The sequence below is a fragment of the Thalia democratica genome, chromosome 5 (assembly GCF_965202585.1).
Source record: "Thalia democratica chromosome 5, ktThaDemo2.hap1.1, whole genome shotgun sequence".
Lineage (NCBI taxonomy): Eukaryota > Metazoa > Chordata > Thaliacea > Salpida > Salpidae > Thalia > Thalia democratica.
The window spans coordinates 74208138-74227909 of NC_139169.1; the positions used below are offsets into that span (position 1 = coordinate 74208138).

Genomic DNA, 19772 nt, shown 5'->3' on the forward strand with positions numbered 1-19772 from the left:
TAAAAAACACATTATACAACTTTATTTCGTTTAAAATATAGTAAAACAAGGAAAATTTTTGATATCCAACTAAATTTTTTTACAAACAAAAAACCAAATCAAAAACTATCAAAGATTTCCTATTTCACAAAACGTTCAATCATCATTCTAACAAACACGTTTCAAAACGTCCGCAACACAAAAATGTCTTTTCAGCACAAGAAACTTTTGGCCAGGTTCTGGTTCAACGCCAGCTTCAGCATGTGGAACTTCTCCTCACCACCAGCGTGACATTTCTCCTCGCCAGCGTGACATTTCTCCTCCTCGTACTGGTTCAGCAACGACAGCATCAGCACGGTCTGCTTGCAGTCGTAAAGAACGTCCTCGTCGTCATTGTTCAGGTACTTCAAAGTGTCGCACAGGAGGAACTCGTGGAACTTGTCAGGAGCCTGGCGGGAGGCGATCAGGTTGAGGTGGAGCAGGGAAGCCTGCTTGTGCTCCCCTTCCTCGTTCAGCCTCTCCAGCTGCCGGTACTTTGACAGGAACGTCAGCTTGTCTGAAATGAGAAATATTTTTTGTGGCATATTAAAACTATTCTATAAAAATTTGCAAAACTTTACAACGGTTTCTACCTTGTCAGGATTAAGAATATATGGTTGGTAATATGTTTGCTATCTTATTAGAAATACATAAAAACAATTCTTTAAAAAATTTCAATAATTTCTAATTGATTTAATATTTAGTTTTAACTATGATTTCAACTGTTTTAATTTATTGTTATTAACAATCATTTATAACTGTTTTAAATGCAGATTTTCAAAATGTGATTCTGTACAAAATTCTTATAATTTTCCCACCCGAAATGAGAACCTCGCATCCCAGGTAGTCGATGACGTCCTTGCACTCCAGCGTGCCCGTTTCCACCAAACCGTCCAGCAGCCTGTCCGCGATGCACCGCGACATCTCGCAGTCCTTCGACTTGACCGCCCACGCCAGCGCGTTGCCCACGCGGTTCTCCCGCAAGTTTTTAACCGCCAGGCGGCGCATCACGCTCTTCTCCACGTCGTGCAGGTCGTAGTCGCGGCAGATCCTTAAAAGTTTGGAGGCTTTCTTCTCGTTGTTCAAGGGGATTCTCGACAGGTAGGCGGAGAGGAGGCCCTTGGAGTTCTTGCCGCTGTCGGCCAAGTAGTAGGCTGCGACCTGAGAAATTATTTGTAAAAATAAACTAAAAAAATTAAAATGAAGAAATTTAAAAAAACTTATAAAAAAATTAAACTGTTAGCATAAGAAAAAAATTAAAGTAATAAAAAAGTAAAAACTTCACAAACTTTATGTGGTAAAAAATTTGGTATACAAGTTTTTAGTTGAAACTGTTAAAAATTCAACACGTCGAAATTAACTTAAACTTCAAACAAAAAATGTTAAAAAAAACAAACTTTATTTTGTTGCATAGGAAAAAACTTTAACTTAATAAAAACAACAACTACCTGCCAGTAGTTCTTGTGCTTCATCAGTTCCTCAGCGTAAGTCACCACCAACTGTTCTTTCAATTTTTCTCTGAAATAAAAAAAGTATTCAATAAACCAAGTGTAAAATAATTCAAAATATATTAGTATACTGTAACCACCCTATGATAAAAACTAAAGTTTTTAGAAACTCTGAAAAAAACGAGCATGAAAATTTAATTAATTAGCAGCTCCTTCAATTTTTTACATTAAAATATTTTTTCAAACGTCTAAAATTTATAAATCAACGAGGTATAAAATAGTTGAAAGCGAGAATTTAATATAACTATCCTTTTTTTTTTTTTTTTTAATTTCACTTTTTTATTAACTTTGTACAAAATTCAGCAAGATAATTCCAACAACTTTTTTCACCTGTCACCCTCATATTATATCTTATATTAAAATTATTCATTTATTTAAGATTTTTTCATTAAATAAACACATTTTTTTTCTCACCTGTCTTCTTCTCCCTCCTCGCAGTCGACCCCGCACTTTTCCAGCAAGTCTACCAGGTGCACGGGGAACCACCAGGACGAAAACTTGCTGCACACCTCGCTCAGCAGCAGGGACGGATCGTACCTTAAAAAATATTTCGAAAAATAATGAACTGGTGTGTTTATAACGAACTTTCAAAATGAGTATGTTTATAAACTTTATGTTATAAAAATGGGATGAAGGTAGTATTTCTCTTTTGATTTTAAAGACCGGACAGGATTGAATTTTAGATAAACAAAATAAAAAATGGTTAGAACCATCAAAAAAACAGTCTCAGTCTTAGACAAACACTTTGAAGACATCTAACGTTTTCATTTCTTAATCAAATAGAATCTATCTTAAACTTTTTATATTGTGCTATCAAAATTTTGTACTGTTACTTATAATATTTTTCAGAATTGTTTGTAAGAATTGTCATAAATTTTATGTTAACAGGATCGTACCTGAGTACCGACGTGAGAATGGAGTCTGTTTGCGATTGCTCCTCCTGCAATTGGATAAACTCTGACGCGTGCAAGTGAATGTCGTATGGTGAAACTGTTGTAAAAATATAAAATTAATAAACAACATCGGCGAAAGTCAGCAGAGCAGAAGCCTGGACTTTCGTTTGCCGTGAGACAAGCTCAAGTTTAACAAAAGGGTTGATCACACCAATTCGATCATCAGACCACAAGTTTCGGTAGACTGAGACCGGTTTCGTCCTTATTAGGACTCATCAGTCAATCACAACCGAAAAACTTGCAGTCGTCAATCTACAAACGGTTTATGATGCTTTCACATGAAGCAACCATTTGCTAGCAATGATCAGTGACGTCAGCATTGTCGTTTGCCGTGCAACGTTTAAAACATTGTCTACTAGGCAATATACAAAATGTATAAAATTAATAAACAGCAAAATATGCCAACTTAAATAAGAAAGTAATAAAAAACAATACAGAATAATGTTAAAAGTACAATTTAGTATAAAAAATATAAACTAAAGTTTTAAATGATACTATGTAAGGCTATAGTGTAGTTTACAACCACACTAAAAACCATAATTAAACTTATAGTTAGCTTAGACAAAATGCTGATAAACAAATACTAAGAGAAGAACTAAAACAACATAAAATCGAAACCTGTCGGGTTAGAATAGTACAAGTAGGAAATCATCAGGTCGATCCACGAAGACGACAGATGTTTGAGTTCTGTGAAAACTTCACTTTCCCCTGTCAAAATTCTGCAAACAATTTCCAGTTGGGGCACCGATTCGAAGTCTCCGTTTGACAGCCTGAACCTGGAAGTAATTGAAATATTAATAAAACTGGAAGTACATAGTATTACATTAAAATGTATGAAAAAATTGATTGATGTTTCTAAGTAATAACGTCATAAAAAGTAATTTAGCAATAAAAAAGATAATTTATAGCAGCAATGCAAGAAAATATTGATATATTGATTTGTGCTTATTTACTATAGTCAGGGTGGCCACTAGTTTTTTTTTGAAATTTCTTCCAGGTTTTTGAAAGTACACGTTTTGGCTCTATTTTTTGTTTAAAGTTAAGTTTAAAGTAAAAAAAACTGTGTTTTGTGGTATAACAACAATGAAAAGATACTGTGGAGCTACTCTAAATATATTTATTAACAAAAAAAAATTGTTTCCATGATAGATTTTTTGTGTCAAAACAAAATTTCACTACTTAATATATAAAAATAGTTTGAAAGATCATGTTTTTTAGTGATTTTTCTTCAAAACTCTAGATTTTTTTAGACTAAATTGTCAAACTCCAGGTTTTTTATAGGTTTTTCCACGTTTCCCTTTAGTGGCCACCCTGTATGCTTTCTCCCGTTACATTTATAAGATGTTATTTTTACACTTAGACTTGGCTCTTAGCATATATTTTTTATTTCAAGTATAAAAGTGATGATATATTTATTATTTTTTTACAAACTTGCATTCTTCGAGCCAGTTTTTTTGCCTCCACTCGTAATCGGAGATGCTGCTGCCGATGTTGCTTGAAAATACCGGTCGCTTCTTCAGCAGCTCTTCAATACTTGTGTAGACCTTAAAAATATTTGCATTAATAAAAAAGTTATACAGCAAAATCACTAACTGATAAGTAATTTAGACACTTTTTTAACATTATACAACTCTCTGTTTTAGTTTTGTATGATTAGGCAGAAAATAAAATTTTAACTTTATTATTGTTTTATCAAAGCATTATAGGCAACAAGATGTACTTATCTATTATAATGTAGTTTAAGTCTATAACATCATATATACTCTGATTGAACCAAAAATTTTATAAGAAAAATATTTACTTAGTTTTTTATTTTAATAAGTGTATTAGTAAGTATGCTATAATTAAAAAAAAAACATCAGCAAATATAATATCTTAGAAAAAAAACTAGCAAAATATTAAACTTATATCTTGTAGTAGGGATATCTAACAATTTTGTTAAATTTTAACGTAAATAATTACAAATAAGTTAGAAAAATTTAACAAGTAACAGTTTAAATTCATATTTTAAAAGTCAAAATCTTTTTTGTAGCAGACAAATTTTTCAAGATAAAAAATACTTAGCAGAAGACAAATGTTAAAATAATGTTCACCTTGTAGTGGGGAGACCTGACGATTTTGTTGAGCATCAGCAAGTTGCAAGCTTCGTCGAGGGAGCCCTGCAGCATCAGCGTGTAAACAGCGTCCCAGTACGAGGGGTGGTTGACCGGATCTTCCGAGCTCGTCGCGTCGTTGACCAGCTTGTCCGCGATGGGAAAATGCCACCTGCACCACTCCATCAGCCTGTTGAAAAATGTTCTTGTAAAAATGAATATTTTTTACCTTTTTTTTTGTAATATGATTATTTGTCTTAGGTAGAAAATGTTGATTATTTTACTGTAATGTAAAGAGCTTATTAAAACCACTTCATCAGTTTGTTGAGTGTTGAATTTTTATAAACTGTATTTGGTTTAAAACTTAAATGAGATTTCAATCTCCATTACTCTTTTGAAGTTGCCAGGCTCACTGTGAATAATGTATGTATAAAGCATGATTTTATTTTTATAAACCAAGTTAAAAAGGTATAAAAAGATTCCTATCATTTAAGAATGCTTTTTCTTTGACTACAATTTCAATACAAAATAGGTTTTAACTTGTTTGTTATGAAGTAACCAAAAAAGTTTAAAATAATGTTACAAGATTTTCACAAACAGTATATATATATATCTAACTTTTTTTATTATGCTATTACAATTTTATTCTACGATTTAAATTATATTTTAAGAATTATTTGTAAGAACTGTCATTGTCATAAGTTTTATATTTGTTCGAATAACCAAAAGTCATTTAAATTTAGAATAATAAGTAAAACCTACAAAAAACTGAAAAATTGTTTTCATTCTTAAACCAATTAGCCTTAATTGTTTGATATTTTTTGTAGTATAATTAAAACTTGAACTTAACTGTCAGGTTTTTTCTTTTTGAAAAAAGTTATTCTTTACATCTTTTAACTTAACTAATTTAATTACTTTAAAATGCAGTTATGTTTATTCATAAGCTAATCAAGCACAGGGTTGCCAATTTGTTATTTTTTCTAGATTTTTTAAACTTCTTACAGGTTTTTTAAATACAATTTTTTTGGTCCATTCGTAGTATAAATAAAACAAAACTGTTTTAAACAGTAAAATAACAGTGAAAAAATACTTTAATGCTACTATTAACCTGTTTTTAACGAAAAAAATGATGAAATAAGGTTGTTTAGCATATTTTTTGTATCTAATCAAAATTTTGTTATTTTACATACAAAAATTGTTTAAATTCCAGGTTTTTTTAATGATTTTAGTTCGAAATTACAGGTTTTTTTTTTCAAAATTTCTCAAATTCCAAGTTTTTCTAGAATTACAGGTCTTTTAGCACCCCTGAAGTTAATTAAAGTAACTAACAAAAGCAGTTTAAAGTGATGTAATATCAGCAATTCAAATCATGTTTAAATAATCTAAAATGTAGAAATAAAAAGTATGTTTTGTGTATAAGCAATTAAATCTACAAATTTAACAAAAAAATTGCTCTTAATTAGTTGTACTTTGAAGTTGTATAATACTAATAGTTTTAACAATCAACATTCTTCATTTATTATTAACTTAAATTTTGTTATAAGTATATCTAACTATGTAAAAACAATAGAATTTTAAAGAATAACTCCATACAAAAGACTAACAAACAAGTAAATCTTCTAATTAATCATACAACTAAATACATATGAAAACAAGCAACAATATATCACCTGATGAGTATTAGACCTTCGGACAAGTTTTCAACGAGCATCACCTCACACAAGCTCCATATCAGCTCCATGGTCTTGTACAAGTCGGCTCCCTTTTCATCTCCTTCCTTACTTGCCTCCAAATAGCAGCACCTCAGTATTGATCTGTACTTCTTGCTGCTCTGAATCATCACCTGTGCCATTGGTAAAGCATAAATATATATTTTCTAAACAAATTTTTAAAAACTAAACAAGCAGATTTAGTTGGCACTGTTTTTAGAGCACTTTTAGTCAAATGTTATTGCCTAAACTGGAAAAATAAAACTAAACAAAGTTGATTTGTTAAAAAAAGAAAATCAAAATTGATTCATGTTGTTTTTTTGTACACCTTTTAGTAAAAAAATACTTAGTTGTATTCAACTAACAGTCTCAATTGTTAATAAAAGCTTAGTTAGTGCATGCATGTTACATTTAATAAACTATTGTAAGTAGAACAACTAGTTAACTTTTATTTGTTTCAATTAGGTACTTTTAAAATACACTAATCATCACCTCACTGTATGACAAGTCGTTCCCTAATAATACAAAATTAAATGTGAACAGACAAAGTTAGCACTTTTTTTCAGAGTGACCACAGTCAAACATTTTCTTTATTCATACATATAGTTATTTGCCTTAACTAAAAAAGAATGCTCAATTTACTGGGATGAAAGAGCTTATTAAATATTTTCAATATTTTATTTTTGCTTGAAAAGGTCACAATTTTTTGCCACCAAAACCGGTCGCGAATAAAACATATAATTTGCATAAATTTATTCATTCTAGTTTTTCAGAGTGACCACAGTCAAACATTTTATCAATTTATACATAAAATATCTCAACCATCACCTCTGTGTAAGAAGAGTCGTTCATGTCAATCCTCTTCATCTGCTTGTGCACAATGTGTGACTGGTGCACCAGTTTCCTGGCAATCGGGTCAATCAGCTCCTGGTTCCACGTGACAAAGTGCAGTTTCGATGGTTTCTCTGAAGTTTCAGTTTCACCGGTTGGCGCAAGGTAGGCGGCTATCTCGTAAGCAGGGCTCAGTTTTGCAAAGAGAGCTTTGCCACGGCACAAATCGTCCTTTATGTTTATTGTTTCCGAGTTCAGTTTGCTTATGTCCATTTTTAATTATTATCTGATGAGAAAATAGTTATTAAATTTTAGTTGTATTATGGCTGTTTGTAATTTATTCAGTGTCTTTTTACTTTTTTTTGTTCATTTTGTAAGGAAAATCCTATTTTGTTAAACTAAAATTCATCAACACTATAACCAAAATAAAGTTTTACGCCAGTTTTATCATTAAATTTATTACAATTAACGGCATAGGAGGGTTAACACCCTTTTTTGGTTTTAAATCTTATTTTATATAGTTCTTATTAAGCTAAAGATTTAAAAAATTAAAACAATTTTTGAGATATAGCCGGTCAAAGTCGGAGGCAACTATAGGATCCTTATAGGAAGCACAAACTAAAACAGCAAATAACTAGAAATCACTAAAACTCTATCACCTTCTACGTTTTTTGAGATAACTACCTAAAATTTTCAGGAAATTTTCCTTGCAATATTTAAAAATTCTGTCAGAACAGAATTTAAAAAAAAAATTTAATAAAAAAGCTAAAAAAAACTGTTTTTTTTTTGTTTTTTTTTATATAAAATTTTATTTTTTTTAAAACTCTTTCCTACAGATTTTTTTAAGAATATTAAGGAACATTTCCTAAAAGTTTGAGGTAGTTATCTCAAAAAAAGGAGGAGAAAATATATTTTTAGTGAAATAGTCTATTTTTGCTATTTTAGTTTGCGCCTCCCATAAGGAACCTATTGTTGCCTCCAACTTTGACCAGCTACATCTCAAAAATTATTTTAATTTTTAAAATCTGTAAAAAGCATCTTGTAGCTTAATAAAAACTATATAAAATAAGATCAAAAACCAAAAAATGGTGTTTACCCCCAATCCCTCTATGCCCTTATAGCAATAAAAAAGAATGTTTTTAAACTGAAAGGATTTAACTTATATATTAGTCAATTATAAGCAATTTGAAATTAAACTTCAATCATTTTATTGACAGTTTAAATACTAATAAAAACTTTTCAGCAAGTATATGATAAACTTATCACCTTACATAGTTCTTTTTTTTTAATTTTTACCAATTTATATACTGTAGACGGTATCAATTTACAACTTGTAAAAAATAAATTTAACTGTATTCTTATTGAAAGATTTCCAAAGTTTTTCAGTGGCATTATCCAAATACAAAAACTTAACTAGGGTTATAACATTGATATAATCAAACAGTATAATTAAGAAAACTTTTAATTGTAAATAATTTCAAAAGTTAAGAAATATACCCTGAGTTTCTAAAAACAAAAACATCTTCAAACTATTCCAGGTTGCTTTGAGTTCAAAACTGAATACTTATATTATTTTTTAGGAACATAAGAAGTGTTATTTTTGTAATAAAATAGTGTTGATGTTATGTAAAATTCTTGAGAAAAAAAAATTATATTTAATGGCTATTAATCTAATAAAATAAGAGCAACTCTCTAACATAAATTTAATTTCATCTAAAACCAAACCCATTTTAGAACAAAAGATAAACAGTGTAAAGACAAAAAAAGTTTATAATAAATAAAATACAAAGCCTCACAGCTATAATTAATGAAATGGGTGAAGAAAATATTTGAAGTCCTTATAAACTTTTACTATTAACTGTTATGAATTAAATCAAAAAGTTTTTTATTTCATTTATTGAAATTAATTTCAGCACATTTAACAGTCTTCTACTTTTATTTTTATGTATATGATCTTTTTAAAACTATTGAATTTAATATTTTAGGTTCATTTATAAAAACTGTTTATGTCATCTAACTTAATATTGACCACAACACTACTATAGTAATCTTTAAATAAGAATACAAGTAAAAAATATTACAGAACTAAACTATCAATGATTTGACTTTAAGTTTAAAAAAACTTTCAAACATCAAAAAAATTGATTATTAGTTTAAAAATAAGTAACAAAAAAAATTAAAATAGTCTTTATATTAACACTGAAGGTGTTCAGTTATGTTTACTTGGTACAACTAATTTTCATTGCTGGGCAGATCTTCAGAAAGAAAATAATAAATAAATATATATTACTTCTTTTCATATTGTATATATATATATATATATATATATAGATTAATTTGTAGTAGTTATAAATGATAAAACAATAAGTATTTTTAAGTATTAGGACTAAAACCAAATAAAAAATTTAATCATTAACAACAATATCAAACAAAAATTAAAAAGGCAAAACGAAACTTAAATAAAAAAAACTATATAACAATAAAATAAAATTCAAAGTAATATTATTTAAAATGAGGGTAATAGAGCTAAGAGCTTTGAACTTAAATTTAATGACTATTCTTTGTTGCATTCTGCAATGGCTATTCTTTGCAAACTGCATATTGTGTACACTTCTGGTTTTTTAGGGGCTTGCATGATATTTTGTACATGATGGATTTTTTGATTTGCAGATATTACTGCAATCTAAATTGTTTCTCTGTCTATATATGCCAACAACTTTGTCTGGGTGAATTTTTAGACTTGAAGCTACTTGTTATGTAATTGTTGTGAAGTATGTGGATGGATAGAGAGGCTTTATGTAGGTGCTGATTATAAGGTTAAGATACACAAAAAATAAATATTTAAAACAACTACTTCAGCATCAAAGGCTTCTTCATCCAATTAATTAAAACACTTGGCTGAAGAAGTGTTTGATGCTGAAACAGTTGTTCCAAGCAAAAGTTTAATATTTTGTATATCTTATATATATATATATATATCAGATATACAAAATTTATAACAGTGGTCCATTTTAGGTTGTAAAAACTTTATGATGAATATGTATATATATATACATATTCATCATAAAGTTTTTACAACCTAAAATGGACCACTGCTATCAGAAGCATAACCCAATAACAACAAGAACTAATGATAAAAGAGTGACCTGATATTGACAAAAAATACTCTCTGAGTTTAACATCGCATGATCAAAACCTTGTGGCTGACACATTTACAAAAAAGAAATATTTTTAAATTTTGCCATTAAACATATTATAATACCAACCCAATTTGACCTAATTATATTATTTGGTTTTTTATTATAATATTTATTATGTCAGTATTTACAGACTTAATTAGTATTAGATAAAAAATCCTTAACTTCAATTTATTTGTTGTTAAAAAGGTTAACTATTGTATCAAAGTTTTATAAAATTTTGTTAGTTGTTTTCTATCAGAATTAATATACATATGTTATTTGTTAAGTAACTAATAAATAAGAATATGTTATACTTTGGCTAAATTTTATTAACTATTTGTCCTGGACAAGAAGTTAAAAGGTATCTGTGGTATACGACTCAATAAGCAAAAGGTTCTTCGTGCACCAGGTCCTAAAACTAAATATGTTGAGCACTTTTATATTTTCCAATAAACTATAATCATCTTTAACTAAAATTGAATGTTAGTACTTTGAATGAAATACTAATATGGACTTTTCACTGTTCAAACTTTAAAAATACTTACGAAAAATCAGGGATGGCTTAAGGCTTATTTTCTAGACTCTGTGTCTGTGCTACCTAGGAAAAATAACTCAAAACTATCTATTCTTTTAATCAAAAACTTTAGAAAAAAACTACTTTTTGTTCTTAACATTTTAATAAATAGTGAGTTTATAATTTTTTTAGCATTTAAAATTGATGAATGAGAGCATACTAAGAAAGTACAATACAACTTCTAAAACAACTTTTTCTAATTTTAGTTTTAAAATTTATTATGATTTCAAAATCATTTTTGTTTGGTATAAATGCAGTTGTAATACATTTATATGGTATACTGACATTACATACAAATACTAAAAGCTATCACGTTCACAATTACAATTTTCAATAATATATATTTAACTAACTGCAATTAATAAAATTAAACGATAGTTTTATTAAACTTTGTATGCATCAATCTTAACAAACGATTAGTTTTTGCTTACTCAGTATTTAAGAAAAATCAATGCAATAAGCTAAAAGACTGGCTTTGCATTTAAAAGTTTTGATTTGAAACATTTAAAAAACAAAAGTCTTAGCATATTTCAAAATTTCAATTAGTTTAACATGCTTTTATAAGTAGTACTTAAAACTATGGGCATAAAAAAATTGTTAATATGTTGAATAATGTTTTAGTAATAAATTAGACATAATTATACATACGCTTTACTTATTATGGGCATAAAACTTTTGAAATGCTTGTTGTTCTAAGAATATTTTAATATCAGAATCTATCATGCTTTTATTTATTTGTACGATTAGTTATTTAAAAGTAAATAAAACTAATGTTTTTAATGTATAGTAAATTAGTTTCTTACTAATTTAAACTTGTCAGTGTATATGATTAATTGACATTCAAGACAAGCTCCTTCTTAAAACTACATTTTACTTTATACTTTAAAGCTTTTAACACATTGGAAAAAACATACTTAAATAAAAAATAGCAAAAATTTGTAATCAAAAAAATAATATAATAGGTTATCAACTGATTTAATATAAAATAATGTTGGATGCTTAAAAGTTAAAAGAATATAAATAGCGTTGTATTTAGTTATGAATAATAAAAAATTTATGCCTTGGTTTTAAATATGTAAATATTTAAATTTAATCCTGATACAAGTATATGACTCAAACTTTTTTTCGATTAATCTTAATAAACTAGAAATTGGTAATAGTACTAGGTTTTATCAATTACTTGAGCATTAACATAGTTGTACCTAAAATTAATTTCTTGTTAACAAAGTATTCTCCTAGAATATAGACTTTAAAGTTAAACAACTATGTATATGTTAGAAGTTTAACCTAAAAATTATTTTTGAAAGAACTTATTTGTTTTTAGAACATAACATTTAAAAAAAGCAGATTTGCAAGCTTATAGTATAAAATATTTTACTTAAAGCCGTTGGTAAACAAAATGAATCTGGACATAACTTTTATAAATAAAATCTTTTCTAGATTATAATTTCGAATAAAAACACATTACATACTTATCAACCCACTTTTATACATGCTTTTAATGTTTACCCATGATGACTCAAACTTTACATAATTCAACTAATTCTAAAAACACACATGAGCTAAACTAGTTTTTTCATCCAAATTTCGTAAACTTTTACCCAGCTTTGTAAGTTAAAATTTGAGTTAAAAAACTATCCAGATGTTTTTTAAATAGTTTCTATGTAAAAAAATTAAAAATATGTTTTTATTAAAAACTTTAAGCATTGCCATAAAAAGTAGTTTTTAAAGCACTAACATTGTAAAGTTATAACATTAGATATTATTGTCTCATTCTTAAAACTTATCTTAAAAACTTAAAACTTAGCTATGCATAATAGTTGTCTTTATAGTGAGCAAACTGTTTAACTTCATGTACAAAACACAGACTAAGTGTAGGATACGATTGGTAATCTTTAATAAAACTAAACTTTACATTAACTTTATCTTTTTTTGTGGGAGTAACTTATATTTTTGTAAGGCGACCGAAGTGAATAAAGTTTTAAGGTTACATGTATTTACAATACATAAAACACCATAAAAATACGATGAGTTAGCAATTTAAAAAAAAGCATTTGAATACGCTGCAGACTTCAATTTGTTGATTTTCGGTGATGTATTTATGAGAAACTAACATAAATAGTTTGCTTAATCTATACCATTTTAAATTAGTATAAAAATAATTTCTGATAAATTAGTAGATACCTCAATCTAGTTAATTTGAATTATTGTTATGCTAAACTAAAAGCAACACACTAAAAAATTAGCTCAAGGATAAACTATTTTGTATTTAAACATAGAACAAATTATAAATCTGTTCTACACTTCTTGTTTTATTATTTTTCAAAAAATATAAAAATTGATATGTACAACATTACTTGTTTCTTCAAAAACTTATAACCTCTATATAAGTTAAACTAAAGTTATATATAATTTTTAGTTTTTATATTACTAAACAAGATTCATAGTACATTATTAAACACAAAATTCAGTTAATTTTCGTTTAGTTTTATTTTCTTTCATTTTTCTTTTCATTCAATTGATTTATTACTAAAGATTTAAATACTTGAATGATAAAAAACAAACTATGTGTATTATCCAGTAAGAAACTTTACAATCATTTGTGGTGTACGACTCGATAACCAAAAGGTTTCTTTGTACACCAGGTCCTTAGACCAAACTTTTTGAGCACTTTTTTATCGTTTAATAAACAATATTATAGATAAACTTTATCAACATGCTTAAGAAAAAAATTTGTTTGAATTTTTATTTTCGAAATAAGTTGTAAACGCTAAAGTAATAAAAAGTAAGAAAATAAATAAGAAAGTAATATATCCGCACACTATTCATTTTATATACAGATAATTGATTCACTCAGTTCAGAATTATATTTCTTTTTAGTTGATAAAATTCGGGCTTTTACAAAATTTTCTTTATATCTATTGACATTTATTTGAAACACATCATCAGAAATTCTCGTTAAGTTTTCTGATATTTTTCCGTTCACCAGTATCTGGGGTTTCTGAAACATATATTTGTTTTTGGTGCGTTGTTTTTTAGCGTCTAACTCTAAAATATTTTGATTGCTTTGAAAGTGACTTCAAATACCTTTGTAGATAATTAATTAAGTACTTCAAGAGAACAATTGAACAACTATAAAAGTTTTGCCTTCAAACTACCAACCCATACTTTTATGAGCACAGAAAATATAAAATATCATACAAGTAAAATAACTTACAAAATATTTTTTTTTATATATGCTTGTAGAATAACTTTCAAAAAATACTTGTAATATTACTTACAAAATGATCGTAGGTATCTATCACATCCACATTATCCGGAAACTTCAGTTTTATTTCGCACTTATCACCTAGCAACGATGCTGACGTCACAGTTGGAACTTCCGGTTTCAAACCGGAAGAACGAAAGAAATAGTCTCTATCTAATGGATTGTGACGATAAGCGAAAGGGTGGTTCCATTTTACCTGTATTTCAGTTTTTTCATATAAATGTTTAATAATAACTTATTTGAAAATTTTTAAACAGAGCTAAAGCTAAATGTTTGGTTTTTTATTCAAAAGTAAACTTAACTTTAAATTAAGCTTAGACTTCATTGCATATAGCATACCATTTGCAACAAGTATATTTATGCGAATTTTAACGTACATACTATATAGTACACAGTAAACATTCAATTAATGCTTTATGACTATTTATTGACATAAATAAAAGAAGAAAACATAAGATTTTATATAGATCATTTTAAAACCAAACTCACGTTCACTAAGTACTCGGTGTCCGGCCTGAACTTTTCGTTGGCGACGATCACGTTTCTGGTCGTGACCCCGTCGACGCGAACCGGCTCGGACCTGAACGGCCGGTTGACGTCGAGGAAGTAGAGCGTGACGTTGAAATTGGCGGGAAGGTTGACCCGGTCGAAGAACCTGAGGGCGAAGAAGGGGGTCGGGTGGATTTTCGTGATTTTGCTCGAAGAGCTTTTCACGTCGAATACTGAAATTGTATACAGCTGTGTTTCTTGAACATTAAATTAAAGCTGATTATCTTGATTATATATTTTTTTAAGTTAATACTGCTTAATTTGATTATCAGCATAATAATATTTTTTGTTATTAACAAATTTTATAATTAACCATTTTAAAATCAAATATATAACTAATGAACGGAATACACATTTTACAGTTGTGTTTCTTTGATAATGTTTGAAAGTGTTAAGGATATATTTTGTTTAAAAGTCAGTAATTTTCAATTTTTTTATTATAGAATAATTTTAGTTTATTAAAAGTTTATTTATTTATACAATTAATAACTACTTACCTTCTATATCACAGCGACATCCACGCCCCACTAAAATATTATTTTTTTAGACTTTACTTTATTATATATATATATATATATATATATATATATATATATATACTATGTTGTTGTTTGATTAAACTAATTCTATTTCTAATAATTATCAACTGTTTAATACATAAAAAACGTCAAGTGAAATCACTCACAACAAGTAGGCTTTTTTCTTCTTCTGCTAACAAACTTGGCGTTCCAGTTTTGGCAAATTTCTCTGACAGTGTCAACGTGAAATTTGTATTTATGAAGTTTGCGGCTGAAATAGAATCTGCCAAGACCGTCAACATCTCCGAAATCATCAATGCCTGTGTTTGTTTTTATATTAAAAACAATAAAAAGTGGTGTTAGTTTATAAGTGCTACACTTTGTAATTTAGAATTTATACATGCATTTGTAAATTGAAAGTTACACGCTAATAAATATCACTTGTGACATTAGAAGTTACTTTCTGTAAAACTAAAAAAAACATCTAATGAAAGTGTAAAATTATGACCATATTAACAAAATATTTTACTTTACTTTTAATAAAGTAATCATGAACCATCTTACCTTCAACATCAACAAACTTATGACTTTCACCATCAACTGAGCAGGTATAGTTGTCGTGGTTCATTGTTATTTCTGGTCTCACCTAAACAATTTTTTTTTGTTTTCTTTATGTTTTACTAACAATTACTATTGTTTTTCACAATGTTTTGTGATATCGAAATAGCAAACTAACAACTTTCAAAGAAGTAACAAGTGTATTCGTCTTGTGTTTGTATTTGCTAGCCACTTCAAAGTGAGGATAGCCTTCAACACTCAAACCGTTGAGCAGCCAAACGACATTTCTCCTGCTTGAAGTTGAAAACTTGCACACGAACGTCATTTTATCAGTTCCTTTTCTTTTCGCAGATATCAGCTTTGTCGCTTTGTCATCTACGTTTCATAGTTATTTTACTTAAACTTATTAAATTTCAATTTTTATATGGTGAAAGTTGATTAAAAACTTATGCAATCGTTTCAAACTTAAAGCAAATTTATGGTTAGACATTGAGTATTGTTCAGAGATCGTTATTATTGCACAGCCAAACACAATTTACTTCTATTTTAGAACAGCCAAACAAAATCAATTCTATTTAAAATAATCTTCTAAAATTTTTGTTTTTTATTTTATTTAAATACAACTGTTTGAACACTGTACAAAAACAATTAACTTATTAGAAATAATTAAGATTTATGTAATTGATAAATACAGTTTTTTTTATTCAATAAACAAATACAAAACTTACAGTAAAAGTTATAAAATACAGTTTAAAGTTTAGGAAAAATGTAATATGACAATGATTATAAATACTAAAAAGTTATATAATAAATCACAAACCTCCGTTAGCAGCAGCAAATACCATACAAGCTAAAAAAATAAGTGTTTTCTTCATGTTCATCATCTATATTCTATTCTTGAAAAGTTTTTATCTCGTTTAACTTATCTCTACCTTATTAGCCAAAGTTTTATATGTGTCTACAAACAATTATTTAAGAGCACAGTATCAAATACATTTAAATGGTCATAAAAATTCACTTAATTAATAAAAGTATTGACTTGTTTTCAAAAGTAAGCAAACTGTCTAAGTTACAATGTTTTGTTATGTTAGAAACAATTTAAGTTTTGTTTTAACAAGTTAAAAATAGAGTTTTATTTAGAAAACTGGTACAATGTGTAAAAAATAATACAGTGTGTTTCAACTTTAAAAGGTTTTGATTAGAATTAACAAAAGTAAACTATCACTTTCTGTTTCAAAATACTATTTTCAACGTTTGTTTTAAAACCTAAATTACTTAAAAAGTTTTTTTAGATTATTTATATTTATATTGTTGGATAAAATTTTCAAAAACTTATAACAGAAACTTGCTCTAATGATAGTCAGTTTTTAAGGTTACTTGGCTTTATTCACAGCTGTTATTAACAACTTAAATGTTAAACAATAAAGTGAATTTAACTAAATACTGTAGTTGGAAACAAACAGACTTAACTCTTATTAAAACAAAATGTTGTATGTTTTAAGTTAAAATTTTATTTTTTTGTCGTTAGTTCGTTTATAAAGTTACAAGTACTAAGTAGTTTAATTTCAAAAAAATCTTTACATAATTAAGTGGTTTCAATATTATTTTAGACAATTTAAAACTAATCAAATTTAATTTTATAGTTGACTACAATAATATATGTTTGTCGTAAAGTTTTTTATCAACTAAAACTTTTAAAGTTTAAACACTCAGTTAACGAAAAGTTTTTATTATACTTTTTCTACAAAATCATAAAAAGAACATAAAAAATTAGTCAAAATTCCATTAACAAAAGCTTACTTACAACTATCAATAAATTATTTAAATACACACTTTGATGCTTTTAAATTATATTGCTTTATTCTATTTACAAACAACTAAGTTAAAACACAATAGAGTGTATTAACAACATTAACTTTTTATAAGCTAATAAAACTTATAATAATTTCGATTAACTTTATCATGTCATTATACAATGTAAAACGTACATTGGAATAAGTATTATGGATATCTTACTAAAAACTAACCATGTGCTCTCTTTATTTTAGATTAACTTTATCTATAAAACGCAATTAAACTTTGATTAAGATAAATTATTCTAAGCTATGTAATTTAGTGAAAACTATTTTAAATATTCTTATATTATTTATATTTCTTAAAAGATTTATAGGCTTTGTAGCATAATAATGATTAAATGTTTAGCTAGCACAGCATACTTTTAAATTTTTACAGTGAAATCATTAAAACGTTACTTATAAATATATTCAAATCGCTACTTAAAAGTAATTTATTAACATACTAGTGTTCTCATTTTTTTTTTCAGTGATATTTGCTGTTTTCAGATCAAAGATTACTCAAAGTGCTATAAAACTTATGTCAAAATTAAGGCCTGCAACAACCTCACAGAATACATTAAGTTTGTTATGCATTTAATATTATACAACATAAAGTTTGTAGAAAATAATGAACGTTATTTGAAAACTGAAAACATTATTTCTTTTTTAATTACTATTTTTTCTAAAACTTAAGGTCAGTTAAAGGGCAGTGTATGTGTACATAGAAGGTCATATATCTGAAACTTCTCAATAAAGTTAATAACTTAAAAGTTTTAATACTTAAAAGTTAAGTTGATTGATTCTTGTCCAAGAATTTAGTTAAATTAGCTAATTTAATAACTGCTGATTTAATTTCTATGACTAAGCAAGCAGTTTGTGGTTACCTCATAATTCTATATTTCTTTCAAACTTGATGTTATAATTCGTAGTTTTCACGCCCAGTAAATAAAAACATGTTTTATAATTTGTTTGCAAGCTTTTCCGGTTTTGCCGAGTAAGTTACATACCTTTGACACAGTCAAAGTAGCTGCTTTATGAAATTGATGAGACAGTGAATCGGTCGTGAATTATTTGGATTTTAACTGTTTTATTTTCAAAGAAAACGAAAATTAAGAGAACTTAAAAAAAAAGGTCATGTTATTCTCGAAAATTATCTGTCCGATTACTAAATATCATATTTACAGACATTGATCTATAAGACTACATAAGTTGCGTGAGTCCTGGCACATAGATGAGAAATTGTTGCACTGATTTTTGGTGACATCTAAATATGAAAAAAAGCTCCATAAAACCATTAAAAAGACAGGGTTTGAATTTGTAGTCATTGAAAAAGCCAAGCCCTTTACCAGCCCACTGTGTTAGTATTGGTTAGTATGTAAATTGATATACCGCTTTACAGCAGCTTTAAAATTAATGTTTTTAGTATGATAATGTACTGTATGGCATAAACATTTCCAAAATATTTTAGCATATAATTCTATTAGTGAAGTTAAAGCTTGTTGTCAAATTGCTTACGTCACCAAACTACAACGAAGTACTGAAGCAACCGTTTGTGGGTAAAGTTGAAAAAATGACACAGTTAAATCATTCACAGCCCAACGTCTCAGACATTTTTTCAACTTTACCCACAAACGGTCGCTTCAGTACTTCGTACTTAAGCCCGCTTGTTTAAGATCACAATAGCGGTTTCTCGCGACTATTCCTGCCTGATGAGTCCTAATAAGGACGAAACCGGTCGTAGGATTGTCTTGGATGCTGTTGTTGTTGATCTTGCGGTAAAGTTCATTGTTTATTATTGTTTTTTGTCACTAAACTAGACAGGTTTAATTAAATACGTAGTGTTCATTGATCTGCAAACAACAAAAAAAGTTGTTTCAAACTATTTCAAGAAATGTTAATACTTAAATATTTTTTGTAAAATAAGGAGGGTTGAAATTTTTTTTTACTTCGTGTCAACTAATTCTAAAGTGCATAAAATAAGAACAGTATTCCTATGTTGACCGACTTCGTTGCATTGCTTCATTAACATTCAGTTTTTGAGGATATATTCAATTGATTCAATTGATTAGTTTTATTAAAGCTGTTTCAATTTTACTATACTTAATATTTCTTAACCTTAACCAAACGAGTACTATTGTTCTGACTAGCCTAACAGTCTAACAGTTTTATTAAAAATCAC

At 27.6% G+C, this 19772-nt stretch overlaps 1 protein-coding gene across 1 annotated transcript; it reads right to left on the reverse strand.

Moving 5' to 3' along the window:
- On the reverse strand, positions 1 to 16603 carry LOC145836884 (nuclear pore complex protein Nup85-like). Its single transcript, XM_082944656.1, has 17 exons — positions 16579 to 16603; positions 15937 to 16133; positions 15765 to 15846; positions 15368 to 15520; positions 14623 to 14855; positions 14147 to 14329; positions 13807 to 13866; positions 7110 to 7343; positions 6243 to 6415; positions 4573 to 4762; positions 3911 to 4023; positions 3098 to 3255; positions 2423 to 2516; positions 1941 to 2063; positions 1467 to 1536; positions 837 to 1179; positions 1 to 535 (listed from the first exon to the last, which is right to left on the reverse strand). The coding sequence occupies exons 1-17, from the start codon at positions 16601 to 16603 to the stop codon at positions 192 to 194; spliced, it is 2775 nt and encodes a 924-aa protein (XP_082800782.1). The 3' UTR covers positions 1 to 191.
- Positions 16604 to 19772: the final 3169 nt, after the last annotated feature.